We start from the raw sequence: 17,495 nt of genomic DNA on the forward strand, positions 1-17,495 counted from the left end.
TGGAGGGGACAGAGCAGGGGTAGGCAGAAGGGGAAGTCTGTAAGTCAGAGCATGGTAAGCACAGAAGCAGAACTTGAGAATGGGAGTGGTTGAAAGATTTGGGGTGACTAGTTTGTAGAGACGAAGAATGCTATTGAACATTTGGAAGCAGAGTAGAAAAGAATAACCACGAGACTAATAATGTCACAGCAAATAAACCATTAGGTATATGCTAGAAAGGTTTGTGTGGAAATTTTAGGAAATGTTGTATGCTTTAGGGTTCATGAAGCTGAAAGGGAAACATCTTTCCCCCATTAGGTGGGGGGAGAGAGAGAGAAAAAGAGAGGCATGAAAGTTGTCTGATGCTTACATGTTTTGTTTTCCAGAATGCCTTTCCAGTTTCTGGACAGCTGTATACAGTCCATCTGCTGTCTATGGAAGCATTGCTGACAGTGATAGATAGCACAGAGGCACATTGCCAGGCCAAAGTGCTGAGTAACATACATCAACAAGAAAAGGAAGTTGTCAAATCCAGCCCAGAAACCATGAACAGCACCAAAGAAACAAACAATAGTAAGATTCCATTTCTTGATGTTTTGATACTAAGCTTAGTCTTGTGCTAAACCTGTGGATCTCATTTTGGTAATTCATGTATTAAGCTCCATAAATGTGTTGTCAGTCTTCTTGTTGCATGTGTGCATAACTGCACACTGGTGTTTATAACCTTGCTATCAGAGCAAGGTCTTGTACCTCATCTCTGCTCTGAATGTCAAGGAGAGTCTGCTGTTCAAGAATGACATTATGCTTCTTTCCTTTTCCAGGTCTTACCTGTTAGAGGATTTAGAAACCTCTTAAGAATAGAACACTCTTAAGCAAAAAAAAGAAAGTTCCCCCCCTTTTTTTTTTGTTAATTTCAAAAAACAAAACATGTGATTTAAATCTTGTGTTGGTTATTGTCCAAAACAGCACATGCTTTCTCTTTTCTCTAAGGCAAGGAAATTACCAAGCTTGTCTTTGCTTCATATGTACTTGTGAACAAGACTTTTTTTTTTTCTTTGGCCAGCAGCTTCTGTGACCTAGATTTATTTGTATCTATTTGAGCATTAGTGAGCAGAGCAGCTCTTGTACTTTGTTCTTACTGTGGAGATGAGATGAATGCCTGCCATGTTTGCTACTTTGCTGTTTATAACAATAGTGGTAGTGATGAAACTAATTTGTGTTTCATCTATTGTGTGGAAAAGTGAAGTATCAAGTTCCTGAGTTAGCACCTACAATCCCCATCCCCCAGCACCTGTTCCCTGTCCGTTCGTTTGAGCAACCAATGTGGCAGAAATAAAATTCAACGAGATTAAAACGTGCACCTCATGGAGCCTTATATGAAGGCCATGTCAAGACTGGCAGACACAGCAGAAGGGGAGGGTATGCTGTGGAATTAATGTAGACAAAATATTGAGGGTACTGAGGAATCACAGTTACTGCAGGGAACTCCCTTGAATAAACACATACTCAATTTAGACTGGTCAGTTTCTTTTTTCTCCATTGGAAGATTTTTTCTTTGGCTTATGTATTCGTGTGGCTTTTTGTATTGTTTTTAACTTCTACAGATAACGAGAGAGTGCTCAGTGAGGGAAAATCCTCCGGTGTGGTGTCAGAGCCAGGTGGGGCATGTCCTCCCACCAGTGGGTGCCTTATGGCTGACCAGATGAAGCAAGGCTGCATGGAACTGGAAGGAGGAAACGAGACAGGTAATAGTCTCTGCAGGATTCTCTGTGTGTATGTACTGAGAACGGTCCTGACGTTTGCTGGCTAGCTCTGCTATACCATAGACTGCTGTAGCTATTACGTGTTCATAATTAGAAAGAAGTATGTGGTGAATATTTGCTTTATATTTGTGCTATATAGGCCTACTAACAGTTTTCTTCTGGGAGGGGGGTAGATCTGGTGGGTCACTTTGGGGCAAAGTGTGTGAAATTCATCACAGTACTGATACTTTAAGGTAGTCAAGGCTCTTTCTGGGTAATGCAAGCAACCACAACATCCAGAAAATTAAATCTTGTGGATGTGTGAAATTGTCCAGAACAAGAAGCTACTGTGTAATTATGTTGCAGAAAATGTGGGTGGTAGTAGCTGAATAGCAGGAGTGTGATTGTCATTTGTGGGGCAGCATATTTCAACAAGACTCCATGACTGAAACTTGTGATGGGACACGATAGTGGGCTGAGTGGTACTCTGGGGATGGGGATAGGCTTGACTATAATGACAATTTGTCCTTCTAGCTGAGAAGAGTGTCCCCAAGAAGCCTACTCGATTTTCTTGCATCCTTCCAAGCCCTCAGGAACTTATGCAGATTAAGAACAAAAAGAAGGTATGATTGGGAACATACTGCAAATGGATCATTGAATGTTCTCCTTGTTTTCCATCTCATGGGGGCTTTGCATGACTGGTCATATCTCAGAAATCTTGAGTTCCAGTCTCTGCTGATAAGAATTACGTAGTCGATTACTGAAAATCCTGCTATACTTCAGGGACAGCATTGATTATTATCTGTTCTGGTTACTGAGATGCAGGAAGTGTTGGGGAAATCTTATGGTGCAATTTGTAAGCTATGTCCATCTGACTTCTGGGTGGGAAAGTTGCTGGGTCTAGTTTTAATTTATGGGGATAATTAGCAAATTACATTGAAAAGGTCAGGTTGCCTACTCTTACCAAACCTGTCAATGGGGACTATATCAAGAGGCCAGTAATAGAAGTGGCATTCTAGCTTGCTGATTCGTTTACTCCTGCGTTTGCTTTGTCGTGAGGATGACTGAAAAGATTGTCTTGATTAGACAAAGAATGACTTTGCCACAATGTTTGTTTCTTTGAGCCTTATTATTCCAAACTACACTCTTAACTCTGTACATCTCTGACCAGAGATGGTCATGTTTTCTTAACTTATTTAAACAAAAATACTGAAGGAAGCACAACAGATCCCCTGCTGCTGGCATACTAATTTGCTTCGTGATCCACTCTGGCAGTCTCTGGATCTGAATGTAATTTAAGGCATCAGTTTCTCTCCAGGAAGTTTAGTGCAGTACTGAGGAGCTCAGTTCTTTACCTACAGGGCAGTGCTGCTGTGGGGTAATGCTGAGCCAGAAGGCACATCAGGGGAAGTGCTTGTCAGCACAGTCTTCAGAGGAACTACTGAGTTTTGGCATTAGCCAATTTCTAAGAAATGAATATTGATTCAGTTACTGTTTCGTTTGTAACCTTTTGTTTTGCATTAAATTTAGTTTTCAGGGCAGCCTTGCTGTTGGATTTTGTGTGGAAGTCTGTTGTCGAGGAAGGAGCCTGTATAGCGCTTTCATTGTTCTAACCAAAAGCCTCTCTTAAGACTCCAGCTTTACTGTGTTGGAAAACAAGGTTAGGAGAAATCAAGAGCATTGCCAGCAGCTGGTCTCAGCAATGGCTGGGAGTTCCTTAAAGAAAGTTCCAGGTGCTTCTAGAAAAAGGACAGTGCCTTACACTACAGCAGAGGGCAGAAAGACATACATAAATCTGTTAGTTTGCCCAGATGCTAAATCCTTTCCTGATGCTAAATCTGGTAATGATTTCATCCTGAGCATGTCAACAGAGCACACTAAACATTCAACTTCAGAAATGTTGATGCTGACATGGCACCAGCTTGTTCTGCTTCCTTTAACCTCTGAAGTACTGGAGGAAAAAAAATCTGCTAAATAAAAGCAGAGAACAAATTATGCATTGAATGGAAAGGTTTCTTGTATGTTTCCAAAAGCAATGCCCAGAAGCTCAGAAGCACAGGACTGACATGATTATAAATGCAGTATAAACTGCCAGCAGTCTAATTTCCTTTCGGATGGTCTTAAGAAATAAAACACGTTCTGTTGTTATGTGCTGTATAACAATAGAATACCCTCGGGGTTGTGTTACAGGATTTATTCCTGAACAAAAATGCTCTTAGTGTCATAGAGTCCCTCCAGGCCTGTCACACTGGGGCAGCACACGGGTGTTGTTTTGTTACGCCCTCACTGGGTCCCTGTGTTTCAGGATCTGTGTGTTTCACTGCAACCTGAGGATGTTCACACAGGTATGCTTGCAGGGAAGCAGAAAACAGAAGACTGGTTGCTTCTGAGTTACTGAGAACCCAGGGGAGCTGGTAGTCATGATGGTCACGAATTTAGTTCACTAGGTCATCACTAGCGGTTTGATCGTGATAGGAGCTAATGGGGAACTGACATTTATTCTGGCGCTTAGTAAAGTTCATACAGTTGTTTGTGCTTTTGGCTTTTTTGAACACCAACAGAACCTTCGGTTAACCCTTTCTCAGTCAGGTGTTTTATTACACAGACTGTGGTACTATCTAGTTTCTTAAAATAAGAATTAGGCAGGGAAGAGTAGTTGACTTCCCTTCAAAACCAAAAATGCTCCTGTTCTTCTCTGCCTACAGATAGCCTTGCCATGCAGGAGCACCAGATGTTGTCGGGAGCATGTCTCACTTGCAGGGTGCTGTCTAGTTCTTAGGCTTTTGCAGCACTTCTTTCAGCAGCTGCGTAAAAGCTGAGGATTCTTGCTGCATGTCACGCAGTGAGGTAGAGTACAAGAGCCTGGAGCCAAAGGAGACAGACAAGGACATGGAGTAGTAATGCCATTGTAGCTGGGTAGAGCTGATCTTTTCAACATGTTTGAGGTTCATCAAAGACTTTTCCTCTGCTTTGTTGAGGCTTTTGGAGTAGCAGAGCTAATTGCTCAGTGAAACTTAAAGCTTTTCAAAGATGGCAGCTCATGTGTGCTCCATTCAGTATGACTTGATACCAAATTCTTGTGATGGATACAGGTTTTCTGATCTTGGTTAGCCTTTCCCACTCACATGGTACAGTAAACTTTATCATGCTAAGGTTAATCTATTTGCTTTTGATTCAAATGTAAGAACAATTTAAAATAAGAAATGATGCACTTCAAGCTTGTAATTATGAGAATGTTGTCTTCAGCTCCTGATAACTGGCACAGAGCAGTTCAACCAAAAGCCAAAGAAAGGGATACAGTTTCTGCAGGAGAAGAACCTTCTTGCCACCCCCATTGACAACAACGAGGTGGCCAGGTGGCTACGGGAAAATCCTCGCCTGGACAAGAAGATGATTGGGGAATTTGTGAGTGACCGTAAGAACATAGACTTGCTGGAAAGCTTTGTCGGGTGAGTGTCTTTCCATATCCCTTTAATCATGAAAGGGTGAAAGCTGAGAGCTCAGTGTTAAATTAAAATGCAGTACAGCAGTAGTTCCTGGAGGCATGGGCTCTGTATCACTTAGCTCTCTGTGTATCAATATGCCTTAACCACAGAATGATTCTATGCATCTCTTGCAAATGGGTAGCACCTTAGGTGAGTATGATAGCGTGACACCCAAACTTCTTTCGGTAGAGGCCAGTCTCTGTGAAGACTGCAGAGATAATTATGTAGTTAATAACTTGTATAATTATCAGTGGTTCTATGTTGTTTTGCCTATTCATGGTCTTTTTCTTTGTTCCTCACCCTTCCCTCTTTACTGTCTGTTCTCTGTGACATCTGGCATTCCGATGCTGGACCAAACAAGACTGTAGTCAGTAAGCTTATCCTACCTTTCCCATTGTGTTTGTTTCTCATTGCAATTCATTATTCTTGCAGGACTTTCAGCTTCCAAGGTTTAAGGCTGGATGAAGCTTTACGACTTTATCTAGAGGCCTTCAGGTTACCAGGAGAGGCACCCGTAATCCAGAGACTGTTGGAAGCATTCACAGAACATTGGAGGGTGTGTACTTGGTGGGCAGAAAGCTCAAACACCATGTTGGACATGACAGATCAAACTGCCTGTAGAAGCTTACTGTGTCCTGCAGGCAGCAGCTGTTGTTTTGTAGGAGATAGCAGTGGCATGTAGATTTTCAGGGCGCTTTTAGGAAGCTGGAGCCAGAGCCTCGGGTTTTTTGTTTGTTCCGGAGATGATTCAGTACTGCGGGTGGGAAAATGGTTCTCTTGGTCACTGATACATCCTTGTTAATGTGGGACTGATCTGTGTATATATTTGCCTTTCAGAAATCAAATGGGTCCCCATTTGCTAATAGTGATGCCTGCTTTGCCCTGGCCTATGCAGTTATTATGCTGAACACTGACCAGCACAACCATAATGTCCGCAAGCAGAACGTCCCAATGACTCTGGAGGTGGGTATTGGCAGTGCAGGCACCTGTCTTCTCTTGTTTTGATAGAAGTACAGTATCTGATCTTATCTCAATGGCATTCTCTTTTGTTATGTTTTTTTTTTTTTGTTGTTGTTGTTGTTGTTTGTTTTGTTTGTTTCTTTTTTGTTTGTTTGTTTGTTTTCTGTGTGTGTGGTTTTGTTTTGTTTTTTGTCTGTTTTTTTTTCCTGGCATTCATAACTCATATGCAATATGCTGGTGTGCAGCACTGAGGTTGAGTACAGTTGGAGAGAAGGGCTGGGGGTGAAGGACAGTCTGAAGAAAAGCTAAGCTTAGCAGACAAAGTGCCAAGTTAGTCAAGGTGCCTCTTTATTTTAACATACTGTATCCTAAGTCGTAGTAAGAATGAGAAGCTTGTTGAACTGTTGGGGGCTTTGAGAGGGGTCAAGTCCTTTGAGTGTCACTGTGCTGGTACAGACCTGTCATTCTGTTGTCCAGCCTCAGCTAAGTATGTGTTCTGTTTGCTCATGCTGAAAGAATAGAGATGGGACGGGCTGCTGCACACTACCACACCACTAAAAATAGCATTGAATCTTTGAACTTTGAGGCTGCATGTTGAAGAATACAGCCAAATCTGCTCCTGGTCCCATGGAAAGCAAGTGGAGAACTGAGTGCAGCCAAGCAGTTCAAGGTGGAGATACTAGGGGAGTTACATTGGTTTTTGTTTGTTTTTTTTTTTTTCCCCACAGGAGTTTCGGAAGAACCTGAAAGGTGTGAATGGAGGCAAAGACTTTGAACAGGACATATTGGAAGACATGTACCATGCCATCAAGTAAGAATCAACCTGTCATCTCCTTGTATACAGAGAGCAAACTAGAGTTGTTTGGCCTCCAGAGAGCACTGAAAGGAGGCTCACTGATGATGTTTGCTTCAAACCACCTTCCAGCTCCATATGGGGCTGGAGTAACAAGCCTGTCATAGTAATTGCAGTGGATTTGTATCTTTGGATTCCTGCCATGGTATTTTAATCCACAGAGCTTTAGCTAATGTTAAAAAAATACGTCTTATACCAATATGGAAAAGAATGTCTGAGTACTAGTGAAATGCTCTATCTAAGAAACCTCTGTCCTCCAGGCTAGGCCTTTAGGCTTCTTGAGAACTTTTTATGCAGTGCCAGAGCTAGCAATTCATCCCAAGGACAGCATTATTGCTCTGACATAACATATCCAGGTCTCAGTTTAATATTTCATTTCAAAAGCTTTTGAGGTTTTCATATGAAGTTGCTGTGTGCACCCAATCTCTTCTGCCACCCCTGAAGCTTTTGGCACCCTCCCAGTAACTGGGGAGAATTTCTGGCGGCTGAGGCCCTTTTGGGTGTAGACTACCTGTGGGTGGGGAGTTTCAGCAGTAGCTCAGAAACCTGCCTTATCAGTAAATCCAGACACTGCCAACTTGAAGCTGAGAGGATTACATCTCTCAGGAGACAAGATGTGACTCTGAATCTCAGCTGCTTTCAGTCTGCAGTTGCAAGCAATGGCTCATGTTGGAAGCAGGGCAGTGTGCTTGACTTCTCTCTTGAGCCCGCTTCAGGAAGGTGGGAATGCTGCCTGTACTGAATATCTAGAAATTCTTCGAGACATGACTCAAGCTTTCAAATAGAGCTCTGGTTTTGATTAGTGTCTCCCTGAGGGTGTTCTTAATGTCTTTTTAGTAGTACCTTGAGAATTTTCTTCTTATCTTTCAGTGATGTAGTGCCTCTGTTCCAGTCTATTCCCATCTATCCTCCCTTCACTGGATACTTTAGCCTTTTCAGTATGTTTGATGGCTAAAACGATTGATACATCATTCCAGAATTGCTCAAAGAGATGGCCACAGTGTCATAGTTGAGACTGGGGGACAGTTTGTTTGTGGGGGACAGTTTTTTTTGGGGGGAAGAGATAAGACTGTAATTTGTACATAATAATGCATATAAATACTTGCATTATTCTTATACATAGATGCTCATGCCTACTTTGACTGCAATGGTATAACAGTTTTTTATTTGAGAATAATGAGATGTGCTGAGTGCTCTAAGGGGGTGAGGGGTGAAGCTGTGCTAGTGTGCTGTCCAAAGTTTTCCATCATTTAACTCTAGTAGATATTGTATTTTCCACCTGTAGTATTAGGTAGCTGCTGCTTCAGCAGTTACCTTACACAGTAGTTACTAAGTGCTCCTGAGAGACACTGCACTTTATATCAAAGGTATTGGAGAGAGGGGCAAGGGAAGCAGGCAGACCTCGGAAAAGAGAATGTTTCAGGAGCTGGCAAAATCACTTCAGAGTAGGTACCACTTAGCTTTGGGACCATGTAGCAAAAGGCACTGTGTAAATGTTAGCTTTGGCTCAGAATTAAAAATTCAACCTTTCTGCCTGCCTTCCTTGTAGAAATGATGAGATAGTGATGCCAGAAGAACAGACGGGCCTGGTGAAGGAAAACTATATCTGGAATGTCCTGCTACATCGTGGTGCCACTGATGAGGGAATATTTCTCCATGTGCCTCCTGGAAGCTATGATCATGATCTCTTTACCATGACATGGGGGCCAACCATTGCAGCACTTTCTTATGTTTTTGACAAGAGCTTAGAAGAAACAATCATCCAGAAGGCTATCTCTGGTTTCAGGTAACTCCTGCATTCATGAAACCCGGAAAAGTTAGTGTGACCATTGCCTCACATCTGCCTGCTAGGCAGGTCGCAGTGAATACCATCTGTTACAAGCAATTGAAGAGCTTTTTATTGTGACCTACACTCTTCCAGTTTTCTAGCATTAGTATTGATTCATCCTCCCATCTCTTCCTTTCTTGGTGTCACTCACTGTTTGGTTTGACTGCTATATTATAATAAATCAAAGTGCTTTGGGGTATGTATTTTTAAGTTCCAGTGTAATTACATTTGAAAGACTTGCTGACATAGCTGTAGTGCTTAGAAGTGAGCAGAAAATATCACTCCTACCTTGCACAGTGACGTTGACAAAATCCTTGTATATTGGTAAAACCTGTGTATGAGGCCATAGCCGTGGCTGGATGAGATGCCTTTTTTTTTTTCTCTTTTCTTCTTTTGTATTTTTTAAAATTTCCCAGACGATCAGTATTTTAAAATCTTGCTACCTGTGAGAAACTGTTTTGTAATGATCTCTGATCATACTTGCATTTAGACCAAACCATGCCTGAAGTGCAGCTTTAAAGCTCTGTTAATATGCTACTGTAGCCGTGATCTCTTGGAAACTAAACCTTCAACACTACTGCAAATGTCAGCAACTTTTTATGTCAAGACATTAAATGAGGTGTATTGGCTCAGCTGCAGCTGGTACGTCTGTTTGGACTTTCTTCTTGAAAGTGATCCTTGCATCATCACACATGAATATCAGTTCCAAGATCTGAGGATGATTGTGATTATCTGCTGTAAGAGTAGACTGTATACATGAGTAGACTTTATACATTTATATTATGAGTGTGTGGAGAGGAAGGTTTAAAACATCAACAGAGAGGTATCTGATTTGCTGTCCTATAGAGAGACTTCTCTCTGCCAAGTTATTACGTTCTCTTCTGTTTTCTTCTTCTTCCTCCAGGAAATGTGCAATGATTTCTGCTCACTATGGCCTTAGTGATGTATTTGACAATCTCATAATTTCTCTCTGCAAGTTTACAGCCCTCAGCAGCGAGGTAAGTTGCAAGGAGGGAAAAGAAGTGTGGCTTTCAGTATGTTGGAGCTCTCTTCCTCATCAGGCATCAGACTGTTTTTTGATAGATAGTGTGTGGGGACCATGCTTTGTGCTAAGATGGCAGCAATTCCTTTCTAAGGTCAGAACTTGCAAAGAAACCCACAGCATTGTTCTGAGAACTTGTGCAAGATCCACATGAGCAGAATAGAACTGCAAAATAACCACCAGCACCACACACACCACCAAAAAAAAAAAAAAAAAAAAAAAGGCAGGGGCTGGAAGAAGATCACTCACTCAAGACTGAAAACATGGGTCTAAAATGACCAAGACAAATAAGTGATCTTTGAAATCCCTTAAAGGGATATCTGAAAAAGAACAGTCCTACAAATTAGTCCAGTTAATGTAATTAGGCTGTTCTAAAATCATACATTCTTTTTATTGGGAAATTGTGTTGTCTGGCCTGGCTGTTTTATATCGCTTGCATCTTGGCATGGGTAGCAGTGAAAGAGTACCAGATTGATGATTAGAAGACAAAAAAAAAGCGATGGGGTTGCTTTAGATTCCCCTTCTTCTGCAGCTCACAAGAGTAGAGATGCAATACTTAATCTTCTCTCCGAGCATACCAAACCTTGATAACACAAGCCATGTCTGCCATGAAACAACTGTTTGATGCAGATTTACACAGTAGGAGCAGCTACACCAAGCCCTCAGAGGCACCAGCTATTGCCAGCTGCATCACATCTAGTTGGAAGACTGGAATCTAGAGCAGTCCTAGGTCTGTGTAAATTAAGAAAATGTGTCTTTTGGTGATGTTGTAGAATCAGGGAATTCTGGATTTGAAGAGAGCTTGGGAGTTCTTATCTTTGGCTAGATTCCAACCACACCAATTACTTTCTGCTGCCCTAAATTCCTATAGGGCTTGGAGACAGTAGTGGAATATGACAACTGAACAAATATTTGAGACAGTCTGGTGGAAGGGGAGAAGGAGGGGCCGTTTTCAGGGGTTGAGGAGACAAAACAGAAAGCAACTGTTAGAAAGCAAGAGAGGAACAGCAAAGTGTCATTTAACTGCGATTTGTTTCCTGGGACAAATCACCCTGGTGATCAGGTATCCTCTCTGAGCGCTGCAATTGCTGTGCATGTTTTGGATGAAAAAAGAGGAATAGAAAGGAATCTGGAGGGGATTAACTTGCTGGTAACTAGTGGTAAGAGTAACTTTTTAAGTCAGTAGGAGTTTTGGATATAGTTTGCACCTCTAATGATAATGATTGCCTCCAGGCAAGTGATGATACTTTTTGTAGAAGGCTTTGATCCTGGAATGAGTTCCTATAGCCCAATAAATTAACATCAGTGAGTTTTCAGCAAGCACTTCCAAAATGCTCTGTATCACTGCTGTTCTTGAAGAGCTTATGTCTGAGTGCCTTAGTGATTCAGCTTGTGTCAGGTAAGCCACCTTGTCTTTGTTGTTGTGCAAAGCAAAAGTAAGCTGAGGAGTTAGTTATCCACAGCCCTGTACAAAGAATTGTTGTCTTTTCTGTAGCCAAATCTGAACAGTCTGCCCTAATTTCTGTTGAAAAAGAAACATCTCTTGCTGACTACCACCCCCTCTTCTTTCCTGCAGTCTATTGAGAACCTGCCGACTGTTTTTGGAAGTAATCCCAAGGCCCATATTGCAGCAAAGACTGTGTTTCATTTGGCCCATCGCCACGGTGACATTCTGCGGGAGGGCTGGAAAAACATCATGGAGGCCATGCTTCAGCTTTTCCGAGCAGAACTGCTGCCCAAGGCCATGGTGGAGGTAATAATAGCCAGCTCATGGGTAATTGAAGACTCGGGGAGTGGGAAGCTGGCTTTTCAGAGAACCAGCTCAGAGAGGAGGAGCTCTCTCTTGCAAAGGCCTGGGTTTGGTAAAGTGTGTGCTGAGCTAGAAAGCCTTCAAATCATATAATGTTCAAGTTACATGCAGGCTTGTTTTGCAGTGTTTCATTTTTTCTCATTTTACCTTTTATGGTATTTGAGAAATTCCAGTATTTGCTTTACTTGACCAAATTTTGAATGTTGCATGGAAGAGGGACAGGCTGCAGGCATGAAGTATTCAAGTACAGCATTTGCGTTGCCAGATGGGGGAGACGAGTAATTGTACGGGTAGGGGTTGAAGAGCTGAGGTTGGCTGGCCACAGGTAGATGGTTGAGTCTGGTGTTACATCACCAAGTGAAACATTACAGGGGTAACAAAACCAGAAAACAAACTACATAGCAGTAGGCAACTGAATGTACACATCTTCTGGTCTGTCTTCCAGGTTGAAGACTTTGTGGATCCCAATGGCAAAATCTACCTGCAGCGTGAGGAGACACCATCTAACCGGTGAGTGGTGCAGGTAGCTCAGGCAGTCGTCTTTTTGTTTTCTCCCTCAATGCTGGAGGAATAATACTGCATGATTTTTCGTTTTGTTTTTTTCACTGATGCTGGTGTCTTTCAATTTGCAGTGGTGAATCTACAGTGCTGAGTTTTGTTAGTTGGCTCACCCTTAGTGGGACGGAGCAATCTGGTATGAGAGGGCCATCTACGGAGACACAGGAGGCAAAACGAGCAGCTCTTGAATGCATAAAGGTAATGTACAGGCTGTAAAAGAACAAGCTTTTGTTTGTGGTGACAATGCCGTGTGGATAACAGGCAACAGAAGCATTAAATATGCATGCTTCTGGGCAGTAGGGCAGGTTCCAGAGGACTTGGAAATTACAAGAAACTACAAAGGAGTGTAACTGTATTGCCTGCTAAAGGGTCTTATGTGCTGTGCTGTACAAACATGCTAACATAAAAATAGGAACAATTTCACACAAGAAACTGGGATCTGCCCTTGGCGTCTTATTCTGATAATTAAGTACAAATGTATAAACTCTCAAATAACTAATCTTTTCCAAGAGAGTCTGAAAGCATATGTTGCCAACAAAATCTGAGTGGGGGGTTGACCGGGCTGTGGACAAAGGCTTCTTTTTAAGGGGCAAAGAGTTATCTGTTAAAATATGTCTAGCACAGATCAGGTCTGATAGGGGTAATTGCTATACAGGTGGTGAGCTAGCTGGTGGCAGTTTTCCTTCAGGTAATTGTGTTGAAGTCATTCTCAATACCTATTGTGGGAGCAAGTTGTGGTTTTGGAGGATCTGTTTGTATGCCTTCCACATTCTCTAGACTTACCATCCCCTTTTCTATCTTTTGCAGCAATGTGATCCTGAGAAATTGATCACAGAAAGCAAATTCCTCCAACTCGAATCCCTCCAGGAGCTGATGAAGGTGAGAAAGATACCGGGCAAAGGACTGGACTGGTGGTGGAGCAAGTATGCTGTGAGCAATCGTGGATGTGTGCTGTGTACTCACATAGCTCTTCTGCCCTCAGAGGATGCCTTGAGCCTATTTTGGATATGAAACCAGCCTTTAGTTTGGTTTTTACATGTAACTTCTCTGCAGGCAGACGCAATTTCTTCAGCAGCAGCAGGAGACATTAAATTGTGGAATGCATTCTGAAAGTCTTCAGAAGATTACAGGAAGTGTTTGAAAGTATTTGTAGCTCTATGTAGGAACTGAAACCGTGAGCTGTGCTTTTTCACACCTTTTCTGGTGTGCTGTGTGCCTAATGAGAACATTGTAAAAGGCCAGTTTAGAGACAAGAGTTGATCAGAAATATTTGACTGTGTGCCCTTAGGTAGAGTGATACCTGGCTGTGGTGGGAGACATAACAAGGCTGGGCTTACTAGCCTTTGGGCTAGACAAGCTCGTCTCCCTGGGGGAGGATGGTAGTAACTGGTAGTAACTCCTCAGGTTGTTGTGGAGTTTGAGACCACTCCAGAGTGTGGAACAAATGTGCCAGCTGCTCACTGGAAGCCTGATGATGTGTAGCAGAGAAAACACTTCCAAAAGCAAATAGCACAGTGCAACCCCTGCAGTGATGCTGTGCGGGCTAGCAGTGTGTGCTCCCTGATTCTATGGTTCCGCCACGCCACTGCGCTTGCAGTTCACTAGCTTCATTCATGACACTACTGGCACTTGTACTAAAAGAAAGGAAAGATTTATTTATCAAGGTGTTCTTCAGAGGTTCAGAACAATAGGTCCTAAGTTTTAAAATAAAAATGACAAATAAGTAAAACCCAAAGAATGGTACTTAAAACAGCTTAACTGGAACTTCTTGCTTGGATTGCGCAACGACCAGTGTGTTGCTGGCCCACCTGGGGAAGTAGTGACTGAGTTTTCATGTGCTATCTCAGAACATTTTGCTCTTACTCCTATTACGTCAGGAATTCTCCCTTCACAGGCAAGTTGGTGGCTTGAGAGGAACACCTCCAGTATTAGTTGTCATTCCTGCATATGTCTACCTTTTCTGTGTTTCACATATGCTTAGCAAGAAGCTGCTGGCTTTCAGAAGTCATCCCACCCGAGAGACTTTGTCAGAGTTTAATATTAATTAAGTTAATATTACATCTTGCATAATAAAATAGGATTTCTCATATACTTAGCTTGACCAGTGACCTCCAATGCATTTTTGATGGGCTGTGCATGACCTCCCCAGATACCAGAGTGCTGTTTTGCCCAGACTTGAAGCATTCTGTTGGTCCTCACTGATCCTCCTGTTATGAGGAGCTGCAAGTCACAAATGTTTCTTGGCTTTTCTAGGCTCTAATCTCTGTGACTCCTGATGAGGAGACGTATGACGAAGAGGATGCTGCCTTCTGCTTGGAGATGCTTCTGAGAATTGTGCTAGAGAATAGGTATGACCTTGAAATACATTCAGATTCACTGTAAATGTCCCTGCTTTACTGCAGCTGCTGCCTGGGTCTAGGGAATGAGTTCCTTATGTGCTTGATTTGCCAACTGAAGCAGCATGTGGCTGTAATTTCAGGGCTTAGCAATTCTATCCTAGCATATGCAAACGTAGGTACTATTCACCCATGAATTACTGCGTGATATCCTGAGATATGGAGAACATAAACTGAACTCTGGAGGGAGAATTCTCCCACCTGATTGCTTTGAGCATAATGAAGTAAATAAGAAACTTCACAGCTTTGTTGTTTCTGTGTGCTTGTTCGTATATCTCTCTGCTGGAGCTTTTCATTAAAGTGATGAAGTAGGAGGTTGTGAGGAGTTCTGGGGGAAGAAATAGCTGGATTCTGCTTGTCTCATCTCCTTTCACCCTACCCTTTCCCTCTTCCTTGTTGTGGCTAGGGACCGTGTGACGTGTGTCTGGCAAACCGTCCGAGACCACCTCTATCATCTCTGTGTCCATGCGATGGAGTTCTGCTTCTTGGTGGAGAGGGCAGTGGTGGGGCTGCTGAGGCTGGCAATTCGGCTCCTTCGTCGGGAAGAAATCAGTGCCCAGGTAAGGGATTTTTTGAAGGTCAGTTGCTGTTTGGTTTTTTTTTGGCTATGCCTGGCAGAACAGGAAAGCAGTCGCTGTTGGACGGACACGTATTTAGCCTGTCCGTTCTGCAGGTAACAACAAACAGCACTCACAAGTAGCCCTGAATAAGTGACATGGACTTAGCTGGAGAAGGGAGTGTAAACAATAGGGTCTGTTGTTCTTTGTCTCCTTCTGTGGCTAGGTTCTCCTCTCATTACGTATCCTGCTCATGATGAAGCCAAATGTGTTGTGCAGAGTTAGCCATGAGGTTGCCTATGGCCTCCATGAGCTGCTGAAGACCAACGCTGCCAATATTCACTCTGGGGATGACTGGTACACGCTCTTCACCCTCCTGGAGTGTATTGGGTCTGGGGTGAAGCCGCCTGCAGCCCTGCAGGTTACAGCAAGGGCAGATAACGACACAGGTAAGACAGGCCAGCTTTTGCTAGGAAATCTGATGCCTGCCTGCCAGATAAGCAGCTGCTTCCTCAAGCTTTTCAATTAGCAAAGGGGACTGCAAGAAAACAAAGCTGATATTAAACTACATTAGGAAGATTAAAGACCAGCACCTGCTGTTCACTCCTACCCCATGGTCTGTCCCTGTCTATACTCTGCCATCTCTTCATACTCCGAGCAGCAGTCCAGGTGCTAGTCCCTGGGGGAGCAGTGGGAGGAAAACTGATAGCGGTTGTAGCAGCCCTAGAAGGTCTTTGCTCTGCCCCAAGGAACGTTTTCTGGTGCTTGTGGTCTGGTGCCATGGCTAATACAGACTTAATCTCTCATCTGGGTGTGTAATGTAAACCCAGCTGTTGTTCCTGTTTTATGGGACTGATTCCTTTCTGTCCCTTCTTTTAAGGATCTTGTAAATGGAATTGTTATTTAAACTTCTATTTCCAAATCCAGTTGTGTTCAGAGTGCCTGAGTCATGCCCGCAAGACCAACCCAATGTTTTCCACTTCTCTCGACTGTGCTAGAGGACTGTCTTTTCAGCAAACTGTTCCCGTTCCACTTCAGCCAGCTGGCAGTGTATTTGAGGCTGACAGATTCAGACTTTTAAAGCAAACATCAAAAAAAGAACTTTCCTAGAAGACTTTGTTTTCTTCACTGCTTTTTCTAGAACTTCCTTGCTAAGTCCTGATGCATTATGCTAAACAGCTTGGGAAAACCTGATCTTACAAAATCCCTGTGGCCTTTGCCTTCTGGGGCTAATCCTAGGTTGTGTTCTCCCAGCTCTTTTTTACTGCTTCTGTCTTTGCTGCTTGAGCAAACTACTTGCCTGTGACACCTTGCAAATCAAAGCATTTACCTCCTGAAAGCGTTTGGTACGTTGTATTCACAGCAAGTCTTTCTCTGTGCTGGTTGTGTTTCTAGATAATGTTGAATGATAAAGAAAATATTTTTTTTCTGAAAACAACATTAATGTCAGTGCCTTAAATTTGGCCCTTGCAAGGATTTCTGTGTTTTGAACATGTGAATTTTAAAGTTATCCTGAAGTTCAGAACAGGTACATCTGACAGGTGTGGAACAAGCTAAAGTGGATTGTTGTCTGTGAGAAATACTTTACCCGTATTAGCGTAGAGCTGCCTGCCTGACCTCAGGCATGTGAGCTGTGTCATTCTGTATTGCACTTCAGGAGTTGCTTTGGCTGAACCTAGCACCTCCAGTAGTTCTTAAAACGTGTGGTACATCTGATTCTCCCTCCAGGCCCAAAGCATTGGACTCTGCCCTTTTAAATCCACGGTCAAGTTGACAAGCAACTCAGTAGAGAATGAGGAGTCCCCTTCCTCTGAAGGGGAAAGCCAGGTGTATCTACAGGGAAGAAACATTGCCCAAGATTTGTGTTTCCTGTTGTCTCCTGTGCATGTTCCTATCACAGTTGTTCATTCCCAGGAGGAGAGCCCTGGCCCAGATTCTTGCAGGGCCCACGGGTGGTTGTGATCTGATCTGGTGGTAATCTGGATTGCTTCTCCCTTACCCACAGCTGCTCTTCCAAGTTCATTCTCTCAAAACCCATACCTTTTGTCTTCAAGGTGCACAGTCGGACAGTGAGGTCTCCTCCTCCTATCATCCAAGTGACATGAGCCTGGATCGTGGCTACACCTCTGACTCGGAGGTGTACACAGACCATGGGAAGCCAGGCAAGATGCACCGCTCAGTGACAGATGTGGATATGATGAACAGCGGCTGGCTAGTGGTGAGGAACCAAGGGGCTTCTGGTGCCTGCCATGGCTTTGAGAAGAGTGTGTGGTAGAGAGATAAAG

At 43.1% G+C, this 17,495-nt stretch overlaps 1 protein-coding gene across 5 annotated transcripts in view; it reads left to right on the forward strand.

The window, feature by feature from the left end:
* Window positions 1-17,495, forward strand: part of GBF1 (golgi brefeldin A resistant guanine nucleotide exchange factor 1) — a 102,187-nt gene that overhangs the window by 78,351 nt on the left and 6,341 nt on the right. For all 5 annotated transcript variants that reach the window (XM_032191606.1, XM_032191607.1, XM_032191608.1 and 2 more), the window contains 17 exons: window positions 366-552; window positions 1,584-1,724; window positions 2,256-2,344; window positions 4,968-5,170; window positions 5,639-5,762; window positions 6,044-6,169; window positions 6,895-6,977; window positions 8,569-8,805; window positions 9,752-9,845; window positions 11,466-11,642; window positions 12,145-12,209; window positions 12,332-12,455; window positions 13,065-13,136; window positions 14,511-14,605; window positions 15,060-15,213; window positions 15,437-15,659; window positions 17,265-17,428. In XM_032191606.1, coding sequence (XP_032047497.1) covers window positions 366-552; window positions 1,584-1,724; window positions 2,256-2,344; window positions 4,968-5,170; window positions 5,639-5,762; window positions 6,044-6,169; window positions 6,895-6,977; window positions 8,569-8,805; window positions 9,752-9,845; window positions 11,466-11,642; window positions 12,145-12,209; window positions 12,332-12,455; window positions 13,065-13,136; window positions 14,511-14,605; window positions 15,060-15,213; window positions 15,437-15,659; window positions 17,265-17,428 — 2,358 coding nt within the window. The remainder of the gene's footprint in view (window positions 1-365; window positions 553-1,583; window positions 1,725-2,255; window positions 2,345-4,967; window positions 5,171-5,638; window positions 5,763-6,043; window positions 6,170-6,894; window positions 6,978-8,568; window positions 8,806-9,751; window positions 9,846-11,465; window positions 11,643-12,144; window positions 12,210-12,331; window positions 12,456-13,064; window positions 13,137-14,510; window positions 14,606-15,059; window positions 15,214-15,436; window positions 15,660-17,264; window positions 17,429-17,495) is intronic.

Source organism: Aythya fuligula, chromosome 7, assembly GCF_009819795.1.
Source record: "Aythya fuligula isolate bAytFul2 chromosome 7, bAytFul2.pri, whole genome shotgun sequence".
In the NCBI taxonomy this organism is placed as follows: Eukaryota; Metazoa; Chordata; class Aves; order Anseriformes; family Anatidae; genus Aythya; species Aythya fuligula.